At 33.7% G+C, this 11,235-nt stretch overlaps 1 protein-coding gene across 1 annotated transcript; it reads left to right on the forward strand.

The window, feature by feature from the left end:
• Positions 1-611: 611 nt before the first annotated feature.
• LOC149492836 (uncharacterized) lies at positions 612-1,205 on the forward strand. Its single transcript, XM_089715965.1, has one exon. It carries the CDS (start codon positions 612-614, stop codon positions 1,203-1,205), a length of 594 nt encoding a protein of 197 aa, XP_089572091.1.
• The last annotated feature ends 10,030 nt before the right edge of the window (positions 1,206-11,235 follow it).

The following is an 11,235-nucleotide window of genomic DNA, read 5'->3' on the forward strand; positions in this document are numbered from 1 at the left end:
TTTTATGGTTGGTTTGCCGGGTTTTTGGTCTGCGGTTTATGAACCCTCTATTGAAATAATAAACTTAATTTAAAAAAAAAAAAAAAAGGAGGGACAATGATTTGATATGCACATGATGGTGCAATATAACAATAAGAATAGACAAATTAGTAGTTGAATAATAATGTATGTGGCAGACAAAAGAAGATTGTAGTGGTTGTAAAATATGTGGCAGACAAAATAAGATTGTAGTGGCAGACAAAATAAGATTGTGAGTTGAGTATGGAAGCATGGGCTGTTTTAGGTATAAGTGTGTGGTTTTTGTTTAATGTAATGGTGGTTGTTTATAAACCACAAAATTATACGGTGTTTGCTCTATAAATAGAGTTTGTGTGTGCAGAGTATGTAATAGAGTTCGTAAGATAAGTGTGTGTGTTTAAGAAAATATTAATGAAGTTTTATTTTGAGTGTTAGTTGATATTCGGACTATTTAGTCCTCTTCCTTTAACAAAGTGGTATCAGAGCTTTTAAAAGCTCGATTCGTGAGAGTTGTGTGGTTTTTATTCTTCTAAAAAAACAAAAAAAAAATTATTTATTTTTTTTTTTTAGTGTTTGAGAGACCTCTACAAAAAATGAATTCCAATGGTGTTTCCTTCAATTTCCCTCAGCTTACCAAAACTAATTACAAAATTTGGTGTATCAAAATGAAAGCAATTCTTGGAGCCCAAGATGTTTGGGACATTGTCGAAAAAGGCTACGTAATCCCAGCTGAAGGTGTACAACTGTCTCAAGCTGAAAAAGACAGTTTGCATAAGAGTCGCAAGAATGATCAGAAGGCGCTCATTATAATCCATCAAGGATTAGATGATGTAATGTTTGAGAAGGTGGCAGAAGCAACTACCTCCAAGCAAGCATGGGACATATTACGAGTTTCTCTTCACAGGGAGGAGAAAGTAAAAAAAGTCCGACTTCAAATGTTGAGGGGAGAGTTCGAGATGATGAAAATGAAGAAGACAGAAGCTATTGTTGATTACTCCTCACGAGTAAAATCTGTCGTTAATCAAATGCGACAGTATGGAGAAAAAATTGATGAGTCAAGAACTGTTGAAAAAATTCTACGGTCGCTACTACCAAAGTTTGACTACATAGTAGTGGCCATAGAAGAATCACGAGATACAAGTGCAATGACTGTTGATGAAGTTGTTGGTTCATTGCAAGCACGTTAGGAAAGGTTGAATAGACAAAAAGAAGAGTATGTAGAACAAGTCTTGGCAGCAAAGACTTCGTTCAAAGAAAATGAAAATCACCGAGATATCAGTCAATCAAGAAGAGGACGTGGTAGAGGTCATGGAGGAAGCAAAAGAGGAAGAGGACGTAGCAGAAATCAACAATTCAGAAGAGGTGACAACAATGATGGAAATACCCAGTTCACAAGAGGCAGAGGTCGTGGACGTGGAAAAGGTCGAGGAAGAGGAAACTGGAGATCAAATGATGGAAGAGACAAATCCAACATCCAGTGTTACAATTGCTCCAAATATAGCCATTACGCTTCAGAATGCTGGAGTTCGCCTAAGCAAGTAGAGGAAACAGCTACCAACAAGAGGACGTTACAGGCACCGTATTGCTAACACATGAAGGAGAAATAAATTCTCAAAATAATATGTGGTACCTGGATACTACAGTAAGTAATCATATGACTGGCAATAAGAAGATATTTGTGGAACTTGACAGATCTATTTGTGGCAACGTAGTATTTGGAGATAAATCAAAAATCGACATTAGAGGTAAAGGAACCATTCTTATCCGGCAAAAGAATGGATGTCACCAGTTCATTGATAATGTTTACTTTGTGCCTAACTTGAAAAGCAATATTTTGAGTTTGGGACAATTGTTGGAGAAAGATTATGAAGTCCATATGATGAATAGAAAGTTGTTGCTGTTGAATGAGAAAAAGGAGCTATTAGCAAGAGTACCAATGTCAAAGAAACGAATGTTTCCATTGAATATTCAGACTGATGTTACAAAATGCTTGAAAGTATGTGTGAAGAATTCCCATTGGCTTTGGCATTTAAGGTTTGGGCATCTCAATTTTGGAGGGCTAAAGTTACTCAGTCAAAAAAAGATGCTGCATGGATTACCACCAATTGATCAACCACATCAACTCTGTGAAGGATGTCTTGTTGGAAAATAATCCAAAACCAGTTTTCCGAAGGAGTCCATTTCAAGAGCAAAAGCACCACTGGAGCTGATTCATGCAGATGTTTGTGGACCAATAACTCCAATATCACTTGGTAATAACAAATATTTCTTATTATTTGTTGATGATTATAGCAGAAAGACGTGGGTTTATTTTTTGAAGGAAAAATCAGAAGTCTTTGGAGCATTTAAAAAATTCAAAGCTATTGTTGAGAAAGAAAGCGGGAAGTATATCAAAGCACTCAGATCCGACAGAGGAAGAGAGTTCACATCAAATGAATTCAACAAATTTTGTGAAGACAATGGCATTCGTCATTTTTTGACAGTTCCAAGATCTCCCCAACAAAATGGTGTCGTGAAAAGAAAGAACAGAACGGTGCTGAACATGACAAGAAGCATGTTGAAGAGCCAGAACTTACCAAAGGAGCTGTGGGCAGAAGCTGTTGATTGTGCAGTCTACATTTTGAACCGGTCTCCAACTACCAGTGTTCTAGATTTAACACCGCAAGAAGCATGGAGTGGAAGAATGCCAAGTGTTTCTCACTTACGTGTTTTTGGAAGTATTGCATATGTTCATGCGCCAGATGAAGAAAGAAGGAAGCTTGATGACAAAAGTAGAAAGTATTTGTTTGTGGGCTATTCTGAACAATCAAAAGGATACAAGATGTTCGATCCTGATTCTGGAAAGATGATCATTAGCAGAGATGTGACTATTGATGAAGAAGTATGTTGGGATTGGAGTAATGAAAAGAAGAAGAGTTATAGTTTTTATCCACTCTCTATGGATGAAAACAATGACAATGATCTAGAGGTAACAATTGCTACACCAGAAACTAATACTCCTCTTTCAGGTGATTCTGTTGGAGAAGAAGAAAACCAAAATGAAAGTCCCAGAGAAAGGCCACTAAAGCTAAGACGAGTTGAAGATCTTTATGATGTAACAAGAAATCTCAGTGAAGAATTAACTCTTTATTGTCATTTTGTTGATAGTGAACCAATTGATGCAGAAGAAGCAATGAAAGATATGCGATGGAGAAAAGCCATGGAGGAAGAGATTCAAGCAATCGAAAAGAACAAAACGTGGGAACTTACCTCACTTCCAGCGAAAAAAAAAACCCATTGGTGTTAAATGGGTGTTCAAGACGAAGAAAGATGCAGCAGGTGAAATTGTGAGACACAAGGCGAGGCTGGTAGCAAAAGGATTCAGTCAAAGAGCTGGCATCGACTATAATGAAGTTTTTTCTCCAGTTGCTAGATTGGAAACGATCAGATTGGTGATCTCAATTGCTGCACAAAATAGGTGGAAGATTCATCAGATGGATGTCAAATCAGCTTTTCTGAATGGATATTTAAAGGAAGAAATTTATATTCAACAACCACCTGGTTTCATTACAAAAGGGTATGAAGATAAAGTGTTAAAGTTGAAGAAAGCACTTTATGGGCTCAAGCAAGCACCAAGAGCCTGGAATAGCCGAATTGATAAATATTTTCAAGAGAATGGTTTCTTTAAATGTCCACATGAATATGCCTTGTATGTAAAAATGAAAAATGAAGACATAATGATTGTTTGTCTTTATATGGATGATTTAATTTTCATAGGGAGTAATCAGCAGATGTTTGAAGAATTCAAGAAGGCGATGGCTCGTGAGTTTGAAATGACTGATATTGGCCTCATGTCATATTACCTTGGCATTGAAGTGAAGCAGAATGATGATGGAATTTTAATTTCTCAAAGTGGCTTTGCAAAGGAGGTTTTGAAGAAGTTCAAAATGGAGAATTGCAATCCTATCAAAACACCGGTTGAATGCAGCTTAAAGTTGACTAAAGATGAAAATGGTGTGAAAGTGAATCCGACAATTTTTCGAAGCCTAGTTGGAAGTCTTAGATATCTGACATGCACAAGGCCAGACATCCTATATGCAGTTAGATTGGTGAGTAGATACATGGAAGCGCCAACGGAGTCTCATTGGAATGCATAAAAAAGAATACTCCGTTATTTAAAAGGTACAATCAATGTTGGCCTACACTACTCAATTTCTGATGAATTTAAATTAGTTGGATACAGTGATAGTGATTGGGCCGGTGACAAGGATGATCGAAAAAGCATGATAGGTTTTGTATTTTTCGTGGGTAATACGGCATTCACTTGGAGTTCCAAGAAGCAACCCATTGTGACTTTGTCAACTTGTGAGGCAGAATATGTTGCTGCGACAGCATGTGTATGTCATGCAATATGGCTGAGAAGATTACTGAAGGAATTGAAGATGGCTCAACATGATCCAATCAAAATTTTTGTAGATAATAAATCTGCATTGGCATTGGCAAAGAATCCAGTATTCCATGATCGAAGCAAGCATATTGATACGAGGTATCATTTCATCAGGGAAAGCATTGAGCAAAATGAAGTAATACTGAAGTATGTCAAAACTTAAGATCAAGTTGCTGACATTTTTACGAAGCCGCTTAAATACGACATGTTCAATCAGTTGCGAGCATTATTGGGAATTACCGAAAATTAAGTTTAAGAGGGGATGTTGAAATAATAAACTTAATTTTAAAAAAATAAAAAATAAAAAAATAAAAGGAGGGACAATGATTTGATATGCACATGATGGTGCAATATAACAATAAGAATAGACAAATTAGTAGTTGAATAATAATGTATGTGGCAGACAAAAGAAGATTGTAGTGGTTGTAAAATATGTGGCAGACAAAATAAGATTGTAGTGGCAGACAAAAGAAGATTGTGAGTTGTGTATGGAAGCATGGGCTGTTTTAGGTATAAGTGTGTGGTTTTTGTTTAATGTAATGGTGGTTGTTTATAAACCACAAGATTATACGATGTTTGCTCTATAAATAGAGTTTGTGTGTGCAGAGTATGTAATAGAGTTTGTAAGATAAATGCGTGTGTTTAAGAAAATGTTAATGAAGTTTTATTTTGAGTGTTAGTTGATATTCCTACTATTTAGTCCTCTTCCTTTAACACCCTCTATGGCACCAAGCATCTCAGAAATAGATAGAGAGGTAGGAATTTTTTGAACAAACCGCACTCCTTCATATATGTCAGGAGTCTATTAATGAGAAGGGGCTGAGGAAAGCTTGAACCCGATTCCTACAGTGATGAATATAAGTGCAATTAAAATTCCCGGGAAGTTATACATTTGTGTATTGATGAGGCCATTGGCCTTAAAGAGGTATTCTCTTGGTTGAAATCACAGTAGCTTGGCCCGTTGGTGATTGAGATAGATTCATTGCATGTGCATCATGCTATGCAGTAGCCTACTAGCTTGCTTTCTGAGTTTGGTTCCATCATTTTTGACTGTAAGCTGTTGCTGGGTGATTTATTGGATGTTTCTTTATCTTGGTCTTATTGGCAAGCCAATGTGGCTCGTAATCTAACTAGGGCCTCTTGTTCTTACTATTGCCTTCATTATTGGGGTTCTATTCCAAGTTGTATAAAAGCTTGTCTCTTGGATGATTTATGGAATTTTATTTCATAAAGCCTAAAATAATCGATCAAAATTAAATTATTTTTATTTTTTTAATCAAATAAAATTAAAATTATTAAAAATATTATATTTTTACCGTATTAAATATATACTCTATATAATATATAATAAAATTTATTATTTTATCTAATAGAATTTAAAATTAAAAATTAATATTTTTAATCAATAAAATTAAATCACCAATGATATTTTGTCGGTACATAAACTTAATAAGTATATAATTTTTAATCTCAATATTTTTCTATTTCATTTTTATATATATTATTAAATTATTTATTATTTTTTAAAAACATTATTGTCGTTCAAATACAATAATTCACTTTCTTTTATAATACCTTGTTTGGAGTTTTAATTGGTGGAAATAATTTTTTTTTTTAAAAAAAAGTTGAATTTTGGGAATTAAACGTGAGAGTAACAGTTTAATTAATGAGAAATCTGATTTTAGGTTACTTAATAAATAGATTAGAGTCTGTTAATTTATACTTTTTAAATAAAATTATGGGTTATAAATCATGTAAAAATTGAAAAAAAAAAATTAATTCAAAAGAAAAGTTGAAATCATGTCATTAGTTTTCAACTTTCTGTGTTCTAGTACGAAAAGAAACTAAAAAGGTGAGCTCCTCCACTGCATGCCACGTGATAGCGCAATTTAACGAGTTAGACCAGGTTTTATTACTACTGAAGCTGGGCTTGGCCTCCCATGTATCGGACCTTATCAACTACAGTTGGTTTAATAAATTTTTACTCTCATGAGCCCAATCAAAAATAAAAATGATAGGTCTTCCTTGTAAGATGGGTTTGATAGGCATCATCGGCTCAGTGAACCGCCGGTTCCAGTTCATTGAACCGCCGGTTCGACATATTTAAAATTTTAAACCGAAATCGACCCTTAAACTTCCGGTTTCGGTACGGTTCAACACGGTTCCGGCGAACCGATGGTTCAAATTACGTTCCGATTCGGTTTTGGTATTACGCAAATTTTAAAAAAATAATAAAATTTTGATTTCGAATTCATAAATAAATAATAATTTTAAAATGTTTAAATTTTATTAACTAAATAAATTATTATAAAATTTTAAAAGAAAAACTTCTATTAACTAACTTAGAACTATTATTACATTAAATTTACAAATTTTGATAATTCACTAATATAGAAAACTATAAATGGAATATAAAATTAATGGAATGAGTTGAAAATTATTATTTTCAAATACTAAGAAAATTATTAGAAAAATAAAATGAAGTAAATTTATGAATGGAAAAATTGAGATTAGAGAAGGAATTTGGAATTGGATGTAAGAAAATACAAAATAAACAATAGATAATTCCAATATTACGGAAAATAAAGCAATAGAAAAAATAATGAACTATGGAAATTTGAGAGAATTTTGATTGAGAATAAGAGAAGAGTTAGGATATAATTGGTTGTGAAATAAAAAATCATTAACTCATCATATTTATACATGTTTCTCATTTATTAGTTTCCCAAATTGTCCCTTATAACGGAAAAATAACAGCTATATTTTTGGATAATTTAGTAAATTACAGTAAATAAATAAATGATTAAAAAATAAATAAAATTTATTTACCAAAAAATAAATAAATAACACCTATCATATCAAAAACTATCCGTTACACTCTTTTTTTGTACACTTGAAATTTTTTTTTTATATAAATCGACTATTCATGTACCATTTTTTGTTTAAATTAAGTCAAATCATATGTATTTTTTTCACCAATTTTTATAATTTATGTACCATTGTACTTCTCTTTACCATAAATTAAATCAACTACAATCAAATCAAGTGATATAAATTTTTTTATAAAAATTTTAAGCTAAAATTTTTTTGTGCATCCGGTTCGAACCAGATCGGAATCGCCTATTCCGGTTCATATTTTAACATTCACATGAATCTTAATTAGCCCTTGAACCTCCGGTTCCGATTCAAAATTATGAACCGCCGGTTTTGGTCCGGTTCTAGTTTGTCTAAGTACGGTTCGATTTCGGTTCGATTCCAATTAGAACCGAACCAGTGGCCATGCCTAGGGGTTGATACTAATCTCTTAATAGTAACCAAATCAAAGTCCTAGTAGTATTAATAGGTCAAATGCATAAATATATCTCTATCTATTTTTATGGAAAAAAATTTTATGTTCTCTAAAATTTTGTGAGTTATCTATTATGCTCTTCAATTCAAGGCAGAAAATTTAGTTAAGGTGGACAAATTAAAATTAACTAACATTAAATAAAATAATATCAACAAATATGTAAATAAAGATAAAAAGAAAAATTTGCCTGAAATATATCTTTATTTTTAAATTTCAATATAATAAATTTTAATTGTTAGCTCTTAAATTTAATTAGAAATTGCAAGTTTTTGATATTGATAATAATAATATCTGATTAATTTTAAAAACAAAAATCATCACTTTATCCTAATTCTATTGATTTATAATATTTCTTAAGTTCATTTGGGTAGATGATGGAGATGAAAAAGTGTAGCTAAATAAATTGATATTTGTCTAGATAAATAAAAAAAGTATTTAACTATGTTATTTTAAAATTTTAAAGTTTCAACATGAATTTAACTAATTTTTTTAATAGATATTTTGTCCAAAACTTGCTACATATTCCAAAGCATATACTATATAGTTTGCTATATACGCATTTAACTCTCAATAAAAGCTAAATGAAAATTTCGTTTATTTATCATTAAAGTTATGCATAAAGCCTCAACAAATATTTCATATTTGATTTTTTTGGTCCATATAATTATAAAGCAGTAAATATTAAACACACATCATCTTCTTTTAAATTATTTAATTTATAAATTAGCAAATTCTAATTACAGATTTTCTTTTTTATATGAAACACAATTTTGCGACGGGAAAAATGTGAGAAATCAGTCGCTAAATGACATTAGCGACTGCTTCACGACGGATATCTATCCATCGTAAAAGTACTCGTCGCAAACAGTTTTGCGACCGAATTATTTAGCGGTCGCAAATTAGAGACCGAATTCTGACTATCGGTCGCCAATTTTCATCGTGTTTTCATTCTGAAAGCCTGTCGCAAATTGATCGCAGATTGCGTCGATCGCAATTACATAAAGTGGTTGCAAATCGGTCGCAAATTTTGAAAGTGATTGGTTGGTGATTTGTCAAATTTGAATTTGACGGTTATAATTTTGGTTGCAGTTCGGTCTCTAGTCAGTCGCAAAATGTAATTACAGAAAAAAAATCATTGAATAATATTAAAAAGCAATATTTTTTGCACCTGTCAAAAATCCGCATATATATACATCACAATCACAAGCATCATCATCAAGATCACAATACATTAATAATGTAAGAATGAAATTGTTAATGTAATGTATTATACAAAATATGAAAAAATCATAAAAAGATAAAAAGGTCCAAAATCAAATCTACGAGGTCGATCCTCTACACGATCCAGTGTCGTAGCATTGGCTGGAGTGTCTGTTGGATGTGTCGTAGTGTCGGCAGGAGTGACCAAGGTATCGTTTGCAGTATCTGGATCAAGATGAGACGATGATGGCTGACGTAGAGCTGTAGAAACATCTCGATCTATAGCAGGCGGAGGATGAGAGGAAGAAGCACCAGCACCATGCTGACCGAACATCCGCATGACATGCGCTCGAAGCTCTGCATGCTGTCTCTCCTGCTCATCAACATGAGCCTATAATGCACTAATCTCCTCGGCATTGCTGTCGGGCTGTGGTCGTGAGGAAGCTGCAGAAGCATCAGATGCTAAGCCTGAGCCGTAGTAAAACTGTGATGTCTGAGACCCGATGCCATATATTTTCCTCTTCTTTTCGCCCCCTACGGCCTCCAGATAAAGTGCTAGCTCATTAATTCTTGACTCAGCTTCAGATCCAGCCTGAGAAGAAATAACACGCTCGCGAGAAGTACTATGGTTCTCCTGAAAATAATAAAATTAATTAATCAATGCAGTTGCAAGCTTTATTATATTGAACTTGTACACGTAAGAGAAGACTAAAAGGTAAATGTAAATATTCTTCACTGTTACTTACATTGATGCCCAACGCACATCTGTCGACAAACGTATTTCCATCGTGGTCCTTTGTGTGAATGTAAGTGAACACCTCCATCGGTGTGGGCTCACTACCATATTTTTTTGCCTGTAATGAATTTAATTATACATGAGATATTAATATGGTGTCATTTCATTAACCATCAGTAAATGTAATTGTAACTAGTTGACTCACTAATAATTGAGATGTCTCTATAGCAGATATTGATCCGCTTGTGTGTTGGAAAGGTCCTGCCCCATCACCGCCAGTCTCACTGCGTCTGTTTCGTGCAAATATGTCACACTTTCTCTTGAATGTAAGATCCTCCAAGCCTTCTGCCAACTCTCTCATATCTCCTGAGACACGCATTGCTGCTTCTTGCCGCTTTTTCGCATCCTATAGGTGAAGTCAGCATACCTTAGAGCGTACAATTTCTCCTAGGCCACTTTTAGCATAGTCATAATGGCCTCTTCCCATACAAAATGCTTCTGTAAGAATGAAAAATAAAATTTCAATAAAGAGATGTAGCTTGATTATTAATTACATTGAATGAAGATATAACTTGAACAAATTGTACGTAAAACTCTTCCCAATAAAAGTCTCTCGCCTCCTGTGGTATGGCATCCCATTTGTATCCATCTTTATCGAGATGTAGCTTGATTATCCTCATAATTTGCCTTGAGACTCGAGAGGATAGATATATGCTAAGAAAAAAAACATAAGTGAAATATAAGTAGATGAAAGCATCAAAATCTGAATAAAACCAAGTTCAAAGGAAAATGTAAATAAGTACTTATTGTCCCGCTACCAAACTAAGCTTGTTACATGGCTTTGATGAAGCTGCAAAAGAAGTGACAAATGCTATCAATACAGAAATAATTAATATATAACTGAAATGACGGTAAATGACATTTATGATTACCTTGTGCAGTAGGTGACTGTGAAGCTGGTGAAGACTCTATTGGTCTAGGAAGTGGGGTAAAAGAGGAAGGAACAGAAGGAAGTGATGGCGATACGGGAGGCTGAGCAGAGAATGAAGCCCCAGACATACCTGAAGAAGAAGAAGGAGGGATATTCCCTCCTCGTCCACGTGTAGTGCGTCCTCGGCCACGACCTCCATGAGGACCATTACCAGATGCATCTGAATCAAATGCCCTGCCTCTAGCCATCTGTACTACAAATAACAGAACCTACATATGTATGTATATAATTTTATGAATTGTAGAACATGTGGTAAATATATATAAAGAAAGTGAATAACATTAAAATTCTTCATTAATAATATGATATATACATCTATTAATTTATTATCCATAATACATAATGTATTAAGTATTTCTATCTTCATCATCATCTGCTTCCTCTTCTTCTTCTTCTTCCTCTTCTTGATATTCATCTTCTGAGGTACCCATGATGATTTGATCTTCTTCCTCTTCATCATTCGATGCTCCTATTTCAACATAAGTTCCGCGTTCATCGTCCAATCTATTCGTTAA

This window comes from Jatropha curcas, chromosome 11, assembly GCF_041381405.1.
Source record: "Jatropha curcas cultivar XTBG-Jc1 chromosome 11, XTBG_Jcur_1.0, whole genome shotgun sequence".
Taxonomy (NCBI): domain Eukaryota; kingdom Viridiplantae; phylum Streptophyta; class Magnoliopsida; order Malpighiales; family Euphorbiaceae; genus Jatropha; species Jatropha curcas.